Genomic DNA, 22,940 nt, shown 5'->3' with positions numbered 1-22,940 from the left:
TTAATGACATAAAATCAAGAGGAATTTAAATATTTTAAAACCTTCTAATGTTCCGAATTATTTGAGGACTATTTAATTATTTAATTTGATGATTTATGGAGAGTTTTATTATATGATATACAAATTACTTGAGTGTTCAAGATTCCGTTCTATGCTTGGCTCGAGTTCTATCAATATTTTTACATCACGATGCCGAATAATGTAAAAATTTAATTTTTTGTTGTGGATGAAATAAAATCTAAAAAAAAAAAATTAGATCAAATGTGCTGAAATCCGATATTCATGTCATAAAATTAAGCCAATTTTTGCGAATGTATTGAAATATTTTAACTTCTTCTAATGCTGCGAATTATTTTAACTGTTCAAACTATTTAATTATTATACTAATTTGATAATTCTATTATTCAAACTATTTAATTATTGTACTAATTTGATGATTCATTGTGAGTTTTATTATACGATTTAAATTACTCGAGTTCTCATGATCCCGTTCCATGCTTGGCTCGCGATGATTACGTGGCTAGAGATTGCGATTTCACGCCCGTGCGCGTGATCCGTGCGTTTTGCGCGAACGTCATTACGAAAAATGAAAGTGTAAATCGAAGCGTGCGCGCAATAAGAGAGAGAAAGAAGGAAGAGAGAAGTCACGTAGAAAAATGCATTCGCGGCTGCACAATAAATGCGACGCATCGATATTTTTGCGGCGTATGTTTCTCATTACTGGGAATTTCAAGAGATAGATCGCAATTCTGCCTCTTACTCCCTCGTTTTTATCAAGTGGGCGTACTAGATGTGTATGCAAATGCGTTTCCAGTGAATCTTTCACGTACATACACATATTTGCAAAAGCGTATTATATATATCGCGTGCAGACAAGATCGCTTCGATTAGTCGCAGATTCCAGCCGAATTACGCACCGTAATAATTATTTCTCACGTAATAGAAAACAGAAAACGACAAGTCACCGTCGCGCACTCATTTTTTTTTCTTTAAATAAGCACCAGGTCACCGTTATTATGTAAAGTAAAGGCGCAATGTGTGTACGTATACAAGAATAAATCCTTGTCCCGTTATCGCCTAGCTCTACAATTCACAATACCCGTAAAATAGGTGATCTCGAGTCGGGAAATATCACGGTTCGGGTTTCTCGCGAATTGATTTGACATTCGATGACAGTTATACTTACGTTACGCTTTTGTAAAATACTCTTTTCTGCATAGACACAATTTGTGAATTTTTTTATTCCGCGATATATCCCTTGGGGGATAATTATCCGATAATTACGCGCGATGATATATCCGAATTTTTTTTGTTTCACCGACGATATGTATGTTGGACACGCGAGCGAATCGAGAGATACTTTCCCTATACTTTCGCGCACACGGACTACTACTAGTAACGATTAAGCATTGTCCGGATTTGATCGTCGCCGCCGCGAGGTGAAACCGAATTTGAGAAAGTTTTGCCGAAAAGATCGACGAGAGACGGTTTTGCCGAAGATTTGCATATCCAATCTGGGATCGCGAGAGATATCGAACCTAGACGAAAGTCTATTCGCGGAAGCGGCGAATGGAAAGGAGGAACCAAAACAAAAATTGTGCAACCGGAGATCTCCAACCTTTTGATTGTATAATGAATGAGACGACGCGAGAGTGGCGACGCGAGAAGAGAAAAAAAACTGGTTTTATTTTGCCCGGACGCTGAATCACACCTATAAAGCCTGTCCTGCGTTTAACATTCCCGCACTCCGATTCGATTCGATTCGACTCGCTTTGACGCCAAAACGCTTTAACGCGGTGTTTTGTTTGGGAAGTATTGCGTTTTGTTGTCCCGCAATACTTGACACGCGGAAATCCCGGACTTCTTTTCGCGAAAGCCGGTTTGGGCGCGGAGATAAAAATCACTTTCTGTTTTTGCAGCGCACGATTTTAACGAAGCAAAATTTCTAATCGATCGCCGAAACGCGAGAGTTGCTCCGATTCAGGACTTTACACAGAGAGAATTTTCTCTTAGAATTTACCCTGAAAATATGCTCCATATTCAAATATTAACTTTACTAGATATATACATTAATATTTTTTATTGTGGTGAATCAAAGAAAACTCTTATAAAAGTCTTCCAATCTTCCTTTTCAAAATTAAAATAAAATTTTAATATTTAAAGTTTTTTTATTTATTTTAATTTGTAATTTTTACGTTGATGATCAGATAAAAAATAGTTGAAAGGGGATTATTTATAACGAGTAAACTTTTCGCGAATAAATCTCATTAATTTCTTTCAGAGTAATGATTTGTGATCGTGGCAGGAAACAATGAAAAGAATGAGAGAAAGAGAAAAAATGATGGAAAAATTTATGATCTCGCAGTCACGCACCTCTTACGTCGCGCTTGCGGAACGGCCCTCGTGATTTCGCAATTCGGCATTATTTTCTCACAAACGGTAGTTGAATGCGCATTCTCGCTGATAGTGAGCACTCATAAAAGCGAAACGTTAGTATACGTATATGTATGTGTGTAAACGCGGGGTCACTTGCTGCGAATGTTTCACATTTATATACCGCGGCAAAGTGCGTAGAAGTGCACGTGCATCCTGTCGCGAAACCTCGCCCTGAATTTCACTTTTGTGTGCGTGTGTATACATATGTGTATGTATGTGTGAATGGCTTTATAAAATTCTCAGGAAGGACATTTGCGAATTTTTGCGCATAACTTTGATCTTACAGAGATAGAGAGAGAAAGAGAGAAATTTGAACGGGCGAAAGGATTTTATAATTGCCCATACGACAGTGAAAATCTCTCCTGGCTGCGAAATCGCAGTCTCATTCGCGGGGAACGAACGCGAACGACGTAATTTCGGACCTAAAGTCTAGAGTCTAGACCTCGGTAGTGTTTAGGGTGTCTAGCGGTCAGGGAAATCTGGAAAACCGACCATTCATTATCAGGGAATTTTAGAAATCTGGTCATTCATTATCAGGGAATTTTAGAAATCTGGAATTGTCAGGGAAAAGTCAGGAAATACTATTTATCTGGATTTTTTCACATTACTCTACATTTGTCTCGATAATTAAAAATTTTTTATTAAATAAATATAAACTTTTTCTTGACTTCCAGGACGTTAATTTTCTGTATTGTTTAAAATCGATTCATCTACAGCGTGTTCGTTAATTTATATTTTCATCGTCGTGTTATTTTATTTCAACGTGTTTGATAGAGACAAAACTAAAAAAGAAATGTGATCTAATATAAATAAAAGAGATGATTATTTAAATAGTTTATAATGACATGTTTGTTTCGTACATAATGCAGATTGTATAATTTACTAAAATTTTTAACTTCCGAATCTTTTTATTGTTGATAAAAATATCTCAAGGATTTCATGATTTAACATTTAATTGATTTATCATATAGATATATGCAAATTATATATTTGGAAAAAAAAATACTGAAAAGTCGGGGAAAAAATGAATATCTGGTCTTGGAAAATCTGAAAAAGTGAGGGAATTTTTTTTCATTGAGTCTGCTGGACACCCTGATAGTGTTGCTCGTCGAAAATGACAGCTGTGTTTATTCGTGACAATTGACGTTACGGTTCATTCTCCCGGTATATCTATAGCGGGTCGAGTGAATTGAATTCCCCGAGTGATTACCGGGTTTAAAGGTTCCAGTCCGCGCGCACGTTAACACATTCGCCGACGAGCTATGAATAGAAAATGGACCGAGTAATCATCGTCGGCCGATTGTTCCGAGAGAGACGATCTCGGTCGCGGCGCCGGTTATCCTCTTATCTATTTAGCGCGAAGGGACCGAGATGGAATGGATCTCTTGATCGTAAGAATATATACGACTTGGCCTCTCTCTCTCTCTCTCTCTCTCTCTCTCTCTCTCTCTCTCTCTCTCTCTCTCTCTCTCTCTCTCTCTCTCTCTCTTTGCTCCCTCATCTTCGTCCTCCTCTCTGTAACGACCCGCGATGGAGGACGGACAGGCTCGGCGGTCTCGGCCGTGGCTGGTACCGCCATCCTCTCGTATCCCTTCTCATTCTATCGGATCATCTACCATCAACGATCGCGCTACTCTATTCTACGAAGAGCCGGCGCGACAACTCTCGACCGACCAGTTCCTCTCTCTCTCTCTTTCTCTTTTTCTTGTTCTGGCTTCCAAGTACTCCGGAGATACGAATTTCCGCAATCTGTTCTCTTCGTCTTTTTTTCCCTTCTCCGACACACCCTTTCTTTCATCTCATCAGAATCTCGAAAATTCCATTACACCGGCGTGCCCACAAATAATCGCTTAATTTGACGTTTCGTTGCCAGTTATGTTTCCTCATTAATGACAGATAGATAACGAACGGTCGGAGTAGGTGGATCGTGAAGGATGACGGGTCTCTCGACCCGACCGTGGCTGGTGGTACCACACCACTCCGTATCAGTCGCCGTTCCACCGAATAATCTACCTAGGCGACGAGCGATTCGACTCCCACGACCGGCCGTTCAGAGTCAGAACGACGGAGGAGAGGAGATCGGTTCGGTTCGCGCTCGTCCGGTTCTTCTCGTCGTTCTCCGCTCATCTTGCTCCGCAACGTGGTGCTCGCGAGTTCGAGTCTCGAGTCAGTCCATCGCGAGCCGTTAGTCGGATGGTATCATCGGTACTCTGTCACGCGTCTTGGAATCTTGCACATCTTGTCATATATTTACCTTCTTCTCTCTGCGAAGTTTGGGAATGCGCGACCTCGTTGAATGTCAGTGAATCGTTTGCACGTGCAAGGATAGTAGGTGAGTGACTGTTGCGCGAGAGATGCGACTCGATGGTTGACGTAACACGTTATTTTTTAACAGAATTTAATACATGCACTGAACAAACATCTTTATGCATTAACAAATATTCTGTTGGAAAATGAGCGAAACGGAATTACTGGTTGAATCTATCAGAATTCCTTTTAATGTAACAAGCATCTGGTTTGCACAACAAATTAGTTGTTTGTGCAAACAAGATACTTTGTTGCATTATAAAAGGAATTTTGGTAGATTCAACCAGTAATTCTGTTTCGTTCATCTTGGAACAGAATTTTTGTTAATGCAAAAAAATTCTTTTTCCAGTGTGGAAAAATTTCACACACGAGCATTATACATGGAGAGAATTTTCTCTTGGGATTTACCGTAAAAATCATAGTAATTGTGAAACAATATGATAATGGAAGAATGTTATAAGAGTTTCTCTGATTAATATTTACTACGGTAAAAAATATTAATATCTACCACAATAAGATATAAAATATGTTACATATTAATATTTTTTATTCTTTATGAAAATCTCTCTTGATGAAAATTTCTTCTGTATATTTAGAAGATGAGAAACAAATAATGGTAATAAATAATAAAATACTGTAATACTGAAAAGCAGAGAGAGGAAAAGAGACGATTTGATGAAAATTATACAGAGAGAATTTTCTCTTAGAATTTACCTTGAAAATCATGGCAATCGTTTTTCTAATTAATATTTATCACAATAAAAATATTAATATGTACATCTATATAATGAATTTTACTATGTATGTACATAGTAAAATGTAAAATTAATCAAGTATATTTAATACCTTATTGTAGTATTAATATTTTTTAGGGCCGCGGTTGTTCAAACTCTTGGTAAATTTTATCTGACAAATAGCATATATATTTATCCCTTTTTTTATAACTTATTTCAAAAAAGACGAAAATATGCTACTTGTCAGATAAAACTTACCGAGAAAAATCAGTCTTTTATCTCTTTTTTTAAATTAAAAGAGACAAAGATATGCTGTCGGGTAAAATTGATCAAAAAATTGGAAAAATAGATTTTTATTGTGCTAAATATTAATCAGAGATGTAAATATAAGATTATTTTATATAACATGTGTAAAGATATATATGTGTAAAATCCCGACATTAAAAGATCATTGTTTTAACGCTGTCATTATATGTCGACTCCGGAGTTATCGACATCCGGCCAACGCGCGAGATAGTCGGACCGACGTCATTCGCACGTGCAAAATCTCCTTGATTAGGCTTAATTACCAACGCATCGTTCCCATCGCGCCGCGGATTCGAAAGTCATCGCACGGAAGCGTGCGTACAGGACACGCGAAGATGGTCCCTTCATCCGTAACGCCGTAATTAATGGCTAGCTAATCTCGCGATAAGCTTCGTGTAATTAGCGGCTGATTGTCTGCTCGCTCCTCTCACGGAATACACTCGCGGAAAACACCTCCGCCTAATCTTCTCTCAGGGAGGTGCAAATAATAAAATGGGTCATTCCGTTCTATCTCTATCTATCTCTCTCTCTCTCTCCGCGCGAGTGAAAACGCGCGCAATAAAATCGCTCGGACGCGAATAGAATCACTTTCTTACGTCGAGATCGCGAGTCCGATCGCGCGAGCGACGAGCGGAGAGAAAGATGAAATCATAACGACTTTGTGCGAGTGTTGGTGCGGGCTTTTCAGTGAAATCCGCAAATTACGGGCGGGCGCTCCACTTTTCCTTAAGCGTCGCCGTTTCGTCGATTACTTTCTTACATCGAGTAACACGCTCGAGAAGAGACCTCCGCCTCTCGACCGGAATCGATCTTCGACTCTCGAAGATAGGACAATCGGCCGCGAGTTTCTTCGTCGCACCATTAAAGGTGTTTTATATCCTTCTCGCTTCTTCTCTTAGAACTTCTTCTTCTCTAGAAGACGTAAATATTCAACGCGATATGATACGCCTATAACTTTACTCGAAGGAAAAGTTTGTATTAGCAACCAAACAATGATACTCTAAAAACAATGGAGAAATTATAATTCTCGTTTTTATAAGTATATATTGTAATGGTAAATTAAATGTTATTTTCTATATTTATATACGATTTATTTCATTATTCATCTGTTTGTATTTGCTGTAAAGAATAAGTGACAATTTTGATTAGGCGTATTATACAAACATTATAAACACACGGCGAACAGATACATTATATGTACACAGAGAGAATTTTCTCTTATTGTTAGAATTTACCCTGAAAATTATGGTAATCACGAGGCAATATGGTATTGGAAGAATTTTATGAGAGTTTCTTTGGGTAATATTTTTACCACAATAAAAAATATCTACTACAATAAAATATAAAATATGTTCGATTAATTTTACTATGCACATATTAATATTTTTTATTGTAGTAAATATTAATCAGATAAATAACTCTTATAAAATTTTTGATTATATGATTTTCCAAATTTTATTTAAGACACATTTTTTTAAGCATAAACTTACAAATATTCTTCGACATTATTTTAGATCATATATCGTATTTATTTGCTTAACAACAGACTGCTGACATTATATATTTTTTAAAAGTGACTTTAATATTCGCTCGTGCTTGATGCGTTCCACTCGCGCGCGCTATATATATTCACGCCATTATAATTTCATTCGGTCAGAGTGAACCAAGTGGATTTGAGCGGAGATAAATTTATCACTGCTTAATTGTGCGCTCGTAACCGCTCAATGGCTGATAATGGCGACAGTAAATCTAACGACAATTAGCCAGGCCGCGACGTTAAGCAGCGCGCCTCTCTGGATAAAAGATAATGACGCGGTTCTCATCCCGTTTTCTCGCTGCTATATGCTGCAATTAGACGGCAGAGCTACTGGGAGAGTCGCAAGTATCTCAGGAAGTAACAGTATTAGTTTTTACAAGGCCGTCTCTCGTTCACCGGTTGCCCTCTAGGGGCACCAAAAGGCCGCACCGTTCGCTATAGGGTGTCTGAAAGACAGTGTTGTGCTTAGATGATTGGAAAATTAGCTAGATAAAGATGAGAAAAATATGTGAATTTATCTCTGATAAGATGAAGATAATTTTGTTTTAAATATATCTGGTTAAAAGGTAAAATTATATAGCGACTCATCCAGATAATTTTCTAGATAATAATTTTTAAGACAGCTTATATAAACACAGTTATTAAAAAATGTAAATTATAAAAAGGATATAAAAATATACGTATTCATATTTTGATTTATAAATTTTGATCGGTGATCGATCGCGGGTTTGTTTCATTTTGAAATGAACCTAGTGTGTCGAAATGGATACGTGACACAATGACGATACGTCTATATAGGAATCTGTTGTTGAAACAATAATAATAATGCCTGAACGTTTAAGTGATGACCTTTAAACCTCATCTCTTCCAAACAAATTCTATTTCTATCGCTTTAAAATCCGTTTACAACATGCATATACATTCGCTGCGACGTAGTTCAACATATGTTTGCACGAAAAATGACGATGCAACTCACGAGTGCGAGTTTTTCTTTTTTCTTTTCTTTTATTATCCGTGGAATTATTGAAAAAATTACAGCTCGACGCAGCCGAATCGAGGACAGCGTTATATAATCTTGCCGAAACATTGTTTTGATTTTTCGAAAGTGTTATTTTTCATACAAACAAAGATATATCCCATCTTAAGGAAAGGCTATCGATGTTATCGCCATAAATAAGTTTCGAAATAAGTAGGCTGAAAAAGTATTATTAAGCGCCACCAGGCACCATTAGTGCCTCGCGAGGTCGCCGGGTTATCGAAAGACTGAAAAATTCGTGTCAAAGGTCGTCGGCAATCAATACAAGCGTCAAACGTTCGTAAAAAATCACGTCGAGACTGATAGCGTTTGACGGGCACCGTGACTTTTTTTTCATAAATTCAGTCGTGCTTTATCGTGTCTCGTTGCTCTGAAAAGGCAAAAAAAGGAGATCTCGAGTACGTGTCAAATGAGCGAAATTTAAAATTCACTTTAATGGACGTTTTCTGAAATCTTGAAACTTCTCCTGACGTGTTTTTTTCTCAAACTCTCAGTATTTATCTATGTTTATGCATAGATATAGGAAATACATTATCGTGATGCTAGACAATGTTCAAGAACTTTGGAGAACATAGTTCTGTTATTTGTGATGACAGTGACATATGTAGTTGGGGCACATTTTTTCACGCACAGTTTTATCTACAATACGTGAATTATCAAGAGACGCAGTAATGTCTCGCGGCTATCTCGGAAAGCTGCTAATGTTTTTATTTCGTTTGGAACGAGATGATATTTTAAAAAATATAGCTGCGTTTATATATATATTTGTGTCCCGGGAATATCTGTTATATAACAGATATGCAATAGCACGTATCGATTATATGACAATTATAAAAATCTCAGGATTAAATTTATGTTACATGCAAATCGGAGTTTGAGATGCATTTTGTATGAGGAAATCACATTCATCAATTAACACATGTACACAGTTCATTATCATGTGATGAGAACCAGGATTTAAAAGCGACAGCGCAAGTAGATATATCTCAAAATACAAGCGTATATATCAGCGTTTCCTTTCAGAAGAAGAGAATAATTTTCACACAAATCTTGTTTCTCCGCGATTAACAACACTATACAATCGATCTATACGTACTTTTCTATCATGCTTGACGCGATACATAATTGTCCGGAAGCGGAAAATTTTCCGTTGGCACATCCTGCACACGTAATGTAATACAATAGCACATTTTACGTTTGGTGTGGGAATATTAGACGCTGGTTTCTTTTCGCTTGTTACCTGGGCATTGTACCCACAACATATCGCTGCCATAAACGCTATGAAATAACGCGCTTATATTTAAAGGCAGATATAGAGCGAAAAGAACAAGAAAGCGTTGTTGCGTGTCAAAACTGACTTTTTAATGAATACAAATATCGAATAACATTAATGAGTCTGAAATAGGTCAAAACACACGTTTTTATCTGCAAAATATATAATTATATATACATAGGAAATGTAAGAAATATAAAATGTTTGCGAAACAATGATGTCATTAATCTTCTAGTTATTAAAGTTGAAAGGATAATGGTTAATAAGATAAGAGATAACGCAAGATAAGAGAAGAATGCGCGTTTGATTTTTTTCCAAGCGAAAATTCTTTACGACGGAAGATTAAAGCTGTTCGTGATGGCTGATCATGTGGGTCACGACCCACAAGATTTTTTTTTTAAATAGCATTGCACCGAGAAGGCGTCACAGGAACTCGAGAGAAAGTGCGACCGAGGGCATTTTCTAATTGACCGCATCCGCTGGAAAAATAGTTTACCTCGTCAAACTTATAGTCATTCAGTGGCGATTAATATGGTCCACAGGCTCTCGGCTAATAATTCTTAACGCACTTTTCCACACGTCATCCTTTCTATGCAAATCGAATATTCGCTCGCGTTTGTGCTATCTTTTTGCGTTCCGCTCGCCGCGGATCGCGCTCAAGATTTCCTTTTATTTTTCGAATGAAAGTCTTCGCTATAAAGAATGATTCTAATAATAATCTCAAGCGACTCTCTCTCGATACATTCGCGTATACCTTTTTAAGAAATTGATTCTCTTATAAGAAACTGAACACGTCGCATTCTAAAATTTATCCAATAACCTACTCAAACTTTACGAATCACAATATCGTCTTTCCATGTAATTAAAAACAAACGTGCGCTAATATGCACATAATTTTCTTTCAAAATTTACCGTGAAAATCGTGATAATCGTTTTATAAGAGTTACTCTGTTTAATACTTATCACAATAAAACAATTAATGCGTATCACAATAAGATATAAAATATGTTCGATTAATTTTACTACATTTATTAATATTTTTATTGCGGGTAATATTAATTAGAGAAACTTTACAAAATTGTTCCAATATCATATATTGTCCCACGATTATCATGATTTTCAGGGAATATTCTAAGAGAAAATTCCCTCCGTGCATGTTATATTTAATGTTTACTACGTTAAACTTTTTAATTTTAAGCGAATTAATTTCAAGCACGTTTAAAAATTTCTCTTATAGAATTTATCCGCTCGCCGCGGATAAATTCTACCACATATATCTATCACACACAATAAGATATGTTTGATTAATTTTACTATATATACATAATAAAATTTACTTTGTATATATTAATATTTTTATTGTGGTAAATATTTATCAGAGAAACTTATAAATTTCATTCAATACCAATTTTCAGAGTAAATTTTAAGAGAAAAATTTCTTCGTTTACATTATACATATTTAATGTTTACTACCTTGAATTTTTTAAGCGAATTAATTTGAAGCACAACGTTGAAAAATTAACAAATAAAAGAATTAGAGAGAGAGCGGCTAGATCGTCACTATTGTAAGAACAAAATTGATTTCGCCTCGATTTTCGTCATAGAAAGGGGGACGCCATAAGGAGCGGCTTTGATGCGAACAGTGATGGGTAAGATACATTTAAAATGTATCTCGATACAGATACAGATACACAAATTAAAATGTATATATAGATACAAATACTCAGATATTTTAAAAGTACTTCAGATACATATCAGATACTTTTAAATTATATTTTATCTATAATAATGGTAATTTGTACAAAATACTATATAATTCTTTTATCTTTATTAATATTTTTGTGTATATTACGACTTTATTTGTTAGTCTTAACATGGGAGAAATGTCTCAAAGATCTTGTTATTCAAACTATTTCGCCATATAATACTAAAATTTTACCAATGCTTAATAATCGCTCAACCGGTGTTGATGACCATATATTGATAACTTGCAGTCTTGATCTTTCAAAAATTTAAAGAAGTGGACTATTAAAAAAAATATGTGAAAATGTATCTGAAAAAAGCAATTCAGATACCATGTTTTATATCAATCTATCAATAGATACAGATAGAGATTCTTCAATTCAAATATATCTCAGATGCACACTCAGATATTCAAGGATATAAGCAATTAGCAGATCAAAAACGAAAATATCGAACGTTCCCAGGGTGTCCAGCAGACTCAATGAAAAAAATTCCCTGATTTTTTCAGATTTTCCAAGACCAGAAATTCATTTTTTCCGTGACTTGTTACTATTATTCTTTCCAAATATGTATATAATTTGCATATATCTATATGATAAATCAGTTAAATGTTAAATCATGAAATCCTTGAGATATTTTTGTCAACAATGAAAAGGTTCGGAAGTTAAAAAAAAACAAAAATTTAAATCAATTATACAATCTGCATTATGTACGATAATCGAAACAAACATGTCACTATAAACTATTTAAATAATCACCTCTTTTATTTATATTGTATCCAATTTTTTAGTTTTGTCTCTATTAAACACATTGAAATAAAATACACGACGATGAAAATATAAATTAACGAACACGCTGTAGATGAATCCATTTTTAACAACACAGAAAATTAGCGTGGGAGTCAAGGAAAAATGTATATCTATTTAATAAAAAATTTTAACTTATCGAGACAAATGTAGAATAACGCGAAAAAATCCAGATAAATAGTACAATTTCCTGACAATGCCAGATTTCTCTGATCGCTAGACACCCTGGTCCCGGAGAGGACGTTCTCGAAGAACGAGACCTGGGACTCTCGACGAGGAGCTCGACGTCGCACGCGCGTACATCCAAGGTTTAATTCGGAAATGGGCGCAATCGCTTTTTTGTGCGGTCGAAGTGCGCGACGATGGCCGCGCCATTTGAGAGGCCATTTAAGCGCTGAAAGGTGGAGAGGTTCGGATTTAATGCACGACTTCCTCCATTCCTCCCACGTATAGGCCGGCAAAGAGGTCGAGAACGCCGAAGCCGCGTGTGTTGCGTTGGCCGTCGTCGTCGTGCGAGATCTGTGCCGCTCTCTTTCTCCGTCGTGCGATAGGTATACATCATCAAACTGTCCGCCCTCGTTCCTTATACTCTTCTTGCGTGTTCGCGGTTTGCCGAGCACGATTACGATTCGTGGCAGACAATGGCGATTACCCGAAGCGATTAAACTGGCATTCCGCCAATTATAAATCCTGCCGATCATCGCAACAAGTCCCTTTGATTATTCAAGGTGCAGCCGCAAACTGCGTCGCGATTGGAAAATTATATTATGCTGATTGATGAGCTCGACGCACGAGAAAAAATTGGAGCAAGTTTTATAATGATTAATAAATATATTTTTAATTTTTTTCGTTATTTTTTTAATTTTAATTTTTTCTAATTGACGAGCTTGACCGACAATAAATTTGAAAAAAATTAAATCATTTTTTAATTGCACGATATTGTAATTTAAATTTTCGTATATTCGTTGACTATTGAGAACGAAAAAAATTAAATGCATGCTATATATTCGATGATCATAAATATATCCGCGCAACTTGTATGTATAATTTTCATTATAAAACGGATAAATACGTGTGTTGGCGTTACACATGTCTACCTCCCTAATAATACATGCGATAGATAATAAATAGTTGCGCTCTTTTCTCTCTTTTATCCGGATCCCGCGCATAGATAACTATCTTCTCGTATCCATATTTCTTTTAACAACGTTATATGATTACAGATTACGAATTATCCCTCTAATTGACATGCTGGTTTATTTTTTTTCGCGTCACGAGTGATCGAAGCTCCCTTATGGGAATTTATCGTGAAAGTTGCGGTTATTGCTTGCAAAGTTTTCATAACAAGGAGGGAAAGAGAGAGATGCACCGTTAAGATTTAGCTCGCAATAGTAAAAGTTGCCTTACAATTTATTACGCGAAAGCGAGCGACTCGGCTATACGTTCATTATTAAATACAAAAGTAAGTCCGAGCAGAGAGTGTAGTGTACGACTACGGTGACCATCCTTTATTTTAGAGGACAGTCTTTCATTTTCAAGTAACGGTCCTTTAGATTTATTGCAAATTTCCTTTATTTAAAAAATGTTGTCTTTTATTTTTTATTTCGCGTTTTATTGTCTAATGTAGTTTAATGTGAGAATTTATATGAAAAAACGGTACCTCTTTCTTGGTACCTATTTAAGAGGTTTTGTTTCAACATAGTCGAATCAATTTCAAACTATAGGAATAAGAACGTAAACTTTTGATAGTCACAAAATTATTTTTTTTGCTCGTCGATCTCTTTGCACGGTTGCAAACTGATTTGGAAACGTGTTGAGACAAAGCTCTAAAATTTTCAAACTTGTCCTTTATTTTATCTCAGAAAATATGGTCACCGTAGTTATTTCAAAAGAGAATTGCGCGATGAAATATTCAGTTTCGAAGTAAACGCCTGGATAATTTCTTTTACAACACGCAATCACAAATAAATTTCTACTTATACACGGCGAGAATTTTCCCTTAGAATTTACCCTGAAAATCATGGTAATCGCAGAGGTTTCTCTGATTAATATTTACCATAATAAAAAATATTAATAATGTATATAGTAAATTTACTATTAACATAGTAAAGTTATTGGAGCATATGTTGTATTAACGTTTAGAATTTATATGAAAACAACGGTACCTGTTGTTATCGGGGTCTACTTTAGAAACCAAGGGTTTGCTTCAACATAGTCGAACCAGTTTCAAACTACAAAAGTAAGAACGTAGACTTCTGATAGTCACAGAAATTCTTTTTTGCCCGTCGATCTCTGGTTGCAAACTGATTTAGAAACATGTTGAAACAAAGTTGAAACAACCTAAAATTTGCAAATTTGTCCTTTATTTTTTCCTCGAAAACATGGTCACCGTATGTACATACATATGACGCGTGTGTTGCGTATGTACGCAGTATTTGCAAGACGGGACCGATTCTAGAGAGGCCATCGAAGAAAGTAGAACCTTCGTCGCGTCATGCACGACCGCGCATAGACGCGATAGCAACTTTGCGAAGGCAGAATCGCACGCGAGAGGCGCCTACATCCGCCAGGTAGATTATCCGCGATTCGCGTTTCGCGATAAGAAAGATGGAAAGTATCGGTTTTTGCGCCGAACGCTCCAAGGTGTATCGCAGAGGACTCGCCTCAATTAGGCAATAATCGACTCTATGTGGCGTGTGTTTCTCCTCGACACGTAATTAGCTATTAATAGCAACGCTCGCGTTATGAACGACCTAAGCGAATAGCTGGTTTTTCTCCGATCGAACGTGAATAAATTCTTTGGTGGCAACAAAATTCCATCTTTAGGGTGTCCAGCAGACTCAATAACAAAAATTCCCTGACTTTTTCAGATTTTCCAAGACTAGAAATTCATTTTTTCCCTGACTTTTTAGTATTATTTTTTTCAAATATATAATTTGCAAATATCTATATGATAAATTAATTAAATATTAAATCATGAAATCCTTGAGATATTTTTATTAACAATGAAAAAATCCAGAAGTTAAAAAAAAAACAAAAATTTAATTCAATTACAATCTGCATTATATATATCGAAACAAACGTGTCATTATTAACTATTTAAATGATCACCTTTTTATTTATATTATATCAAATTTTATTTTTAATATATTTTAACAAATTATAATACTTGTAGTTTCATGGTATCTCATATTTTAATAAAATTAATGTATTAATTTTTAATAAAAAATGAATTAAAATAAAGTTCTTGAACAATATTATAATTCTTGAGCAATGTTATAATATATTTTGAAATATATAATACATTGCAATAAAATAACACGACGATGAAAATATATATATTAACGAATACGCAGTAGATGAATCGATTTTTAACAACACAGAGAATTAACATACTATAAGCGTAAAAAAAGTTATATTTATTTAATCAAAATTTTCAAATTATTGAGACAGATGTAGAATAATGTGAAAAAATTCGTATAAATAGTAAAATTTCCTGATTTTTTCCCCTGACAATACCCGGTTTTCCAGATTTTCCTGACCGCTGGACACCTTGATTTTCCGTATTGCGCTTGTATTATTGTACCCGGAAGAGCTCGGCATTTAGCAATTATTTTATCCGTCAATGATATATTACAACCTGCACGTACATCCCGTATATATACATACATGATACGCGTGCAACCGGGTAAAATAGATAGATGGGCCCTTTCACATGCGTAACGGAATGACATTCGACGATGGCCGGAATCGACAGTCGAAATTCCACGTGTCAGAAACGTGAACGCGAAGCGATCGTGTCTTGACGTACAAATGAAAGGATCCTCTATTCGACGCCACTCTTCGGAAAGAACACAAAGACAAGTCGTGGCCGCATAAGGGATCCTGCGTTTTTCACACAAACGGCACTGTTGAGGCAACCGACATTACGACAACTATTGTTCAAAAACGTGTACGTCGAGATTATATTTTTTAATTTGATATTCATGACGTGATGTAAAAATGTTACACTGTATAAAATAAAAAAAATTAAATCTGCAAACGTTTTGCGAGAAAAAAAGAAAGAATAATATACAAGTATCCGCAATGTATGAATAAAAATATTTATCTGAAGAAAGAAAAATATTTATCTCATTATACATGAACAAGTGGTTATCTCATTCGGTTATAAAATAATCATAATTGAATGCGGTTCTTTTTTACGGATCATATATCATTCATTCAGAATGTTATCGGGATTAATTAGGCTTCGTTGACTTGTAAGTTAAGACGTAGTGGACCTATGTAAATATTTTTATTGCTCAACCGCTTTAATATTTATATAAAACGAAAGACGCACAACGGTTTTGCACTTTTATAAACGGAATTTCTAAACACAGGCGGATATTAAAATAGAATTGTACATACATACACGTGATGTGTGTGCGCGAGCCGCGTGTGTGTTCACAAATAATAATAATAATCACTCGAGACTATCTATTAGCGTTCGATCAGAAGATGATGCGCCGCAAAAACGTATGCTAATAACTATACGCGCGTTGTTAGCACGAAACACATGCGTGTAAAACTGCACTGTGGCATTAAAAGACGCATTCAAGGATAGCGATATGTATGCGTTAATATGACGCTTCATCTATTGCTTGAAGCGCGAAAAATTGCCGGATGATAAATACGATGATGCGCGAAAATTGAGTGCCGCGCGCAAGTGCATAATTAAATTACAAGAGATAATATAAAAAGACTTACGCACGTAGACTGTTTTAATTTATGGCATTAGACTCCTAATGAATCGACCGATCTTATCAATCGTAAGATACAACGTATGATTGTATGTGAAAAATTTATGCGAAAGAACAAAAAATTCCTTGAGCGAAAACTTTTCCTGTTACGATTTAAACGTCGAAGCTGTATAATTTAGCTTTATTTTCTTAATCGAGCTGTTATCCTCGATTCATCGGACAAAGCTAAGGTTACATGCGTGCTTCTGGAAGTATACAACAATATTAAATTATCAAGAGCAATTTCAGCTCATTGGTACTCAATATAATTGATTAAGGAAATACCAGTCTTTCGATTTAGGAGAGAAAATCCAATTCGCGATCAGATCGATTTTAATATAACGTGAGTCGTACTAAAAAAAAACAGTAAATTCGAGCAATTTGAAAGAGTAGAAAAAAATTAACATTCTATAGTAATTAGGAAGTTGCAACACGCAGAAAGCTTGTAAGCGTGCCGTCTTTGCGGCGTTTCGTCGATATACGACTTTGACATTACTTAAATCGCCGGCCCATTTGCAAATCATTAAAATGTATAGTTACCGCGGACAATCGCGTCATGAATAATGAATAATCATACGTTGTTTCTCCTGGCCTCCTGCAGCCATAAGTATACACACACGCTCCCGTCGCGCCAAATGTCAACAACTTTCGCCGCCAATTTTGTCGGTCGATGAAAGCTTTCGGCGAGAGCTTCTCTTTATCATCGCGTTCATCATCATAACGTTATATTTTTTCCTACGCTATATTAATAATTTATAGTAATTTTAAAAACGATTTGAAGCGCTTAATTTTTATACTTAACCCATGAAAAGGGATCCAACTAGAGCGATTACAGGAAACACATGTTATTTTATAACTGGACCATCTCGGTCGAAGGCAGTTTTTCCTCAGGTAAAACGACGATTGTCGCTCGTCTAATCGCTTCATCCACCGTTACACGTCGCGTGTAGTCTTTTGTCGTGGAAAAACGCTTTCATGGAATTTGTGTAATTGCCCGACGACACTGGCACCATTAGAGACGACCGTTAAACACACAGATCAACCGTAAGTCTATAACGCGTTTCTCTCTTTCTCTCTCTCTCTCTCTCTCTCTCTCTCGAACTGGCTGTGCATATGGTTCTGTGTTGTATACATATAGTTGAAGCGATAGTTGCGTAACGTTCAAGGTGAAACTCCCCCACCGTCAACGAGACAATCGCTGCTGCTGCAGCTGCAACAGCTGTTGGCCACCATTGGCGGTGCCGGTTGGTCAATTAGTATCGCTGTTAATTCAATCTTCGCCTCGCCTAGATGCTTCATGAATCCGGTGGGCCGGATGAATTGATGGAGTACCCGATCATCCGAAGCCCTGTACTGTTCGCATCCAGTGTTGGGTATCTAGATACATTTTGTGTATCTGAGTGTGCATCTGAGATACATATATTTGAACTGAAGTATCTCTATCTGTATCTATTGATAGATACAAAACATGGTATCTGAATTGCTTTTTTTCAGATACATTTTCATATATTTTTTTGAATAGCCCAATTCTTTAAATTTTTGAAAGATCAAGACTGCAAGTTAACAATATATCCGAAGCCCTGTACTGTTCGCATCCAGTGTTGGGTATCTAGATACATTTTGTGTATCTAGATATACAGGTGTGTATATATGTATACACCTTGGATATGTCGTCAAGCCTGCACGACCTGTTCCATCATCTCGTTGACATTCAGCTTTCGGAAAAAATATCAAGTGTATATATCTTGATAAGGCACTCCTTGTTTATTTATTTAAATATTATTGCAGTGCATGAATATTAATTGGTGATGCAAACAATTTTATTATATTAAATATCGTGAATATTTCATTTTTTTATGTTTGAATTTTTATAGCCAGTATTTTTCGAATATACATATATTTTGCATGATTACGCCAACTTTAAAGCTTATGAGTTAACGCAATTGATGGTTCTTAATGAAATAACCGGCATAAATATTATAAATGAAATTGAACATGTAGAAGAAGAAATGGAGATTTAAAGAAGCACTTGGTTCCTGTGTTTATGTTTTATTCGACCCATATTTTATTCGTGTTAAAGTAGTTATGTACCGCCAGCTTAACAGACGTATCTGAAAACCCCTCAGCGAACTCTTGGACTTTCTCGCTCGCGCGTATCGAGCGGAAAGATTCCAGTCTCGGCCGCTCACTCGTGATTGCGCTCATTGCCGAATTAACTACGAACGTCAGACGTTCCCATTCGTACGAGTGGAAGAGTTCTGAGGCTCTTCATGCTCGACCGAGTACAACGGTAGATGACATCAAATTCTGGCTAAAAACGCGTGCATTCCTCTACTTTTTTTTTTAACGAGAAACATGTTAATCTCGTCGGTTCAGCTCGGGAAAATACTTCTGCGCTTCGCGTTACGCAATCAAATTCGCGAGTGCACGCGAAAAGATATGTCCAAATATTTCGGCCAGCAAGGTAAATTTGAAATTCCTCACGTTGGCGTTTATGTAATTAGCCTAACTAAAGAAACGTCAATTAGCGATTTACTATCACTTTCAAAATTACAATCCTTGGTCTGTTATTATTTTCTTCAAATCTTATCTAAGTTTAGATCTTCAAATCTTAAAGTAAAATTAATTTATATAATAAAATTAATTTAATATAATATATATAGACGATTTACAGTAATTAATTCGCGATATCGTTGATGCGCGTCGTATAAATCGCGAACAGCGATCGGAATATTTCAGATATATTTTACATCATTATTCTGTCATACGAGAGTTGCGGAACAGATACGGATATGGGATATCGCTTTAAAGCTAGAATATGCGTGACGAGACGTGCTATATACCTACGCAATGCGTCGATCGCGCACCATCTGACGTTTCTATCTGCACGTATATGTATGATCCAATTGGAACGCTTAATGTATCAAAGAATGAAGTAGTGTCATGCGCGAGATGATGAAACGCGAAAGGATTTAGCCTTCGTCTTCAAGGTTGACTAGTACACTGCGAACAATCGTTCGTGGTTTGAGTCGATTTACACATGGTTCGAGGCTTCTTCGAGAAACAATAAACTCTTTACGAGATCCTCCGTTTAATTTGAAATTACCATAACAATATCTGTATTTTTTAAGCTAAAAAAAGAAGGCAAAAAAAATAGAGTCCGCGAAACACGAAAACATCAATTGGACACTCGAAACGTGAAGGAAAAGTTGATGCGTAGCGTCATGTATATATGTGTTAACGTGCATGCAATTGACCTGCTTCTCTATGTAAATACACGTGCACTTGGCTGCGTCGAAAAATTCATTCGCATTTCTCAGATAGAGAATGATAAAGAGAACTGGATCTAGAGCGCGGATATAAAATGCAGGCGGAAGGGAGGGAGGAATGATTGAGAGACGTCGAACAAAGATTTCGCGATTGCAATCGTTTCCAATGAAGGAGCAAGGAGAGGACAGAATGCACGCCCTCGTTGCATTCTCCTCCAGGGCCGCGTCAATACAGACCTGCAATTCATAGCATTGATAGCAGTTGATTGTCCAGTATAATAGTGCAGAGTACGATATAACGTATATAATGATTGTTAACAATTATAGCCTGATGATTGAAGCTGTTTTAAGATGTTCAATCTATATATTTATAGAACTTATGTACACATTTACCTACTAATTGCATTATACAAGTTTATCTGGAGGCGGTGATATAACTGTCGAGTTATAATGCTACCCCCTTTCTAAGATAAAATGAGAACGCCCTTTATAGCGTAATGATTGAAGCTGTTTTTTCAGATGTGCAATCTATTTATAGAATTTATATACATATTTACTAATTATATTATATATATAAGTTTAGCTGGAGACGGTGATATAACTCGACAATGCTACCCCTTTTCTAAGATAAAATAAAGCTGTTTTTTCAGATGTGCAATCTATTTATAGAATTTATGTACATATTTATTATTTATATTATATATATAAGTTTAGCTGGAGACTGTGATATAACTCGACAATGCTACCCCTTTTCTCAGATAAAATAAAGTTGTTTTTTCAGATGTGCAATCTATTTATAGAATTTATGTACATTTACTAATTGTATTATGCAAGTTTATCTCGAGGCGATGATATAACTCGACAATACTACCCTTTTCTAAGACTATAATAAAACTTGAACGCCCTTTGATCGCAATCTCTTGTTGATGTAACATACATATGTAGCTGTTGCGCCGAGAGGTTTTAATGCGCGGATTACGGAGGATAGAAAGTGATTTTCCGGACACAGAGATATAAAAGCAAGAGAGACGACTTGCGACGAGGTTGTGGAAATAGGAAGAGAACGGCAACCTGGATAGTGTCCAAAACTCTTGTTCCACCTCGTAGAATGTCGAGGGAAAGGAAAAACCATAGAGTTCCGCCGTATCGTTCTTAATCAGCGGCGCCTTTAATTTAAATTTTTCCCGAGCAATCTATCTATAAGCTTTCGGAGCATTTGTTGTATCCAATCTCAATTGCAAATTTAAAGCTTTGTATTAAAAAATTAATTTTTTCACGCGCTAATCGAGAGATGGCATTTATGTTGCAGAGTCTAAAAGGTCGGTAGCAGCCAAAAGCCGACAGCATGAGGAACTCGACGATACTGAAATGGGCGCAAAATTCGGCGAATAATAAAAATCAGCCGAATAAAAATGGAGGTGAGTAAAAATGGAGCTTGATTCATTAATATCGGCTCGCTGCTATTATGGCGAAAATTGAAAACCATAACTTGTTTGTTCGCAGGAACGAATAGGAACTGGATACACCCACCGGACGCGCTCCAAAAAGGACACATCGCCTACCTAGTCAAGGTACTGTGCTATATATGTTCCTATAATATACCATAAAATTTCTTTCACATTCAAATAAATTCGTGTTCAAGCAAGGGCGTGTAATTTATTCTGAATTTTAATGTATTCAAATATTTTCATTCCTGTAATTTCAAAATTATTATTTTAACACGACAATTCGCATTGAAAAGTCTAAAATTGTAAATAAAAATAATGACATAAAGCATCGAACAAAATTCTTTTTTTCTTTTTGTATTAATTTTTTCTAAGATTGCATTTTTCTGGAATGCAAAAGTATTTTCTTGATTAATGATATGTGATGGCTAACACATGTGTGCACGTTGGGCAAGGTTGTGGCACGCGATTGTGAAACCGTGGGATAAACAAAGTGACAAGTCTCATCCTGGCACCGTTTCCCGATACTCGAAGCCGACTCGAATGAAAGGTCGAGGTCATCGCCGACGCATGTCGTCGATCTTTTGCGACCACTTTTCCCCGCGTTTATTTATTTCATCTCCGGCAGATAATTGAGTCGAAACTCGCCGAGCGGGATATCTATTACGCGTTCGTGGAATTTGTCGACACGCGCACGCCTAATTATCTTTCACCGCTAACGAACGTAATTAAGCCAAGTCGATTACTTTGTCGGGTGAAACGCGTGAATTCGTGCGCACTGCGTGAGAAAAACAGAAGAAATTGCTGGCAACTATTAAGTAATAATTGGCGGAAGGATAATGAAAACAATTGTTTCAGAGTAAAATTATTCAACCTTTTCTTTATTCTTTTTTTTCTGTCTTTTCTTTCTTATTGTAGATAAAAAATATTGCGCTATTTTTTTAATTGTGTACACTTGCAATATATTCTTGTAGTTATTCTATCTTTTTTCTAAAAGATATATACAAATTAATATAAAAAATAACAAATTATATAAAATGTAAGAATTTGCGATAATTGATTCAGCAAAGCACTTGAGATCTTTGTATTAGCAAAAAGAAGTGCAAGAGCTGTGGAAATAAAAATTGCAGACATTTCATATAAAATTACTCGAATTGGATTTAATGACGGAAGGAGTTTAATGTCTTGTAAAAAAACGACGAGCTGATGTGAAACGAAAGTGATCCGAGTGACTTACACTTTCTATAGCTGGTTACGAATTTCATTACAC

The 22,940-nt window shown here is 36.0% G+C and overlaps 1 protein-coding gene across 3 annotated transcripts in view; it reads left to right on the top strand.

The window, feature by feature from the left end:
* LOC114944254 (PTB domain-containing engulfment adapter protein 1) overlaps positions 1–22,940 on the top strand; it is a 35,125-nt gene that overhangs the window by 7,648 nt on the left and 4,537 nt on the right. For 2 of the 3 annotated variants that reach the window (XM_029320075.2, XM_029320073.2), the window contains exons 2-3: positions 21,535–21,643; positions 21,729–21,796. In XM_029320075.2, the coding sequence (XP_029175908.1) occupies positions 21,571–21,643; positions 21,729–21,796 (141 nt within the window). In that variant the 5' untranslated portion in view covers positions 21,535–21,570. Of the gene's footprint in view, positions 1–4,524; positions 4,769–21,534; positions 21,644–21,728; positions 21,797–22,940 lie in introns of those variants that run through there. The other variant, XM_029320074.2, reaches the window with a different exon arrangement.

This window comes from Nylanderia fulva, unplaced genomic scaffold (genome assembly GCF_048542155.1).
Source record: "Nylanderia fulva isolate GAGA-0341 unplaced genomic scaffold, ASM4854215v1 Scaffold17, whole genome shotgun sequence".
NCBI lineage: Eukaryota > Metazoa > Arthropoda > Insecta > Hymenoptera > Formicidae > Nylanderia > Nylanderia fulva.
The sequence above is the reverse complement of the archived record's forward strand: the minus strand, read 5'-3'. Positions and strand labels throughout refer to the sequence as shown.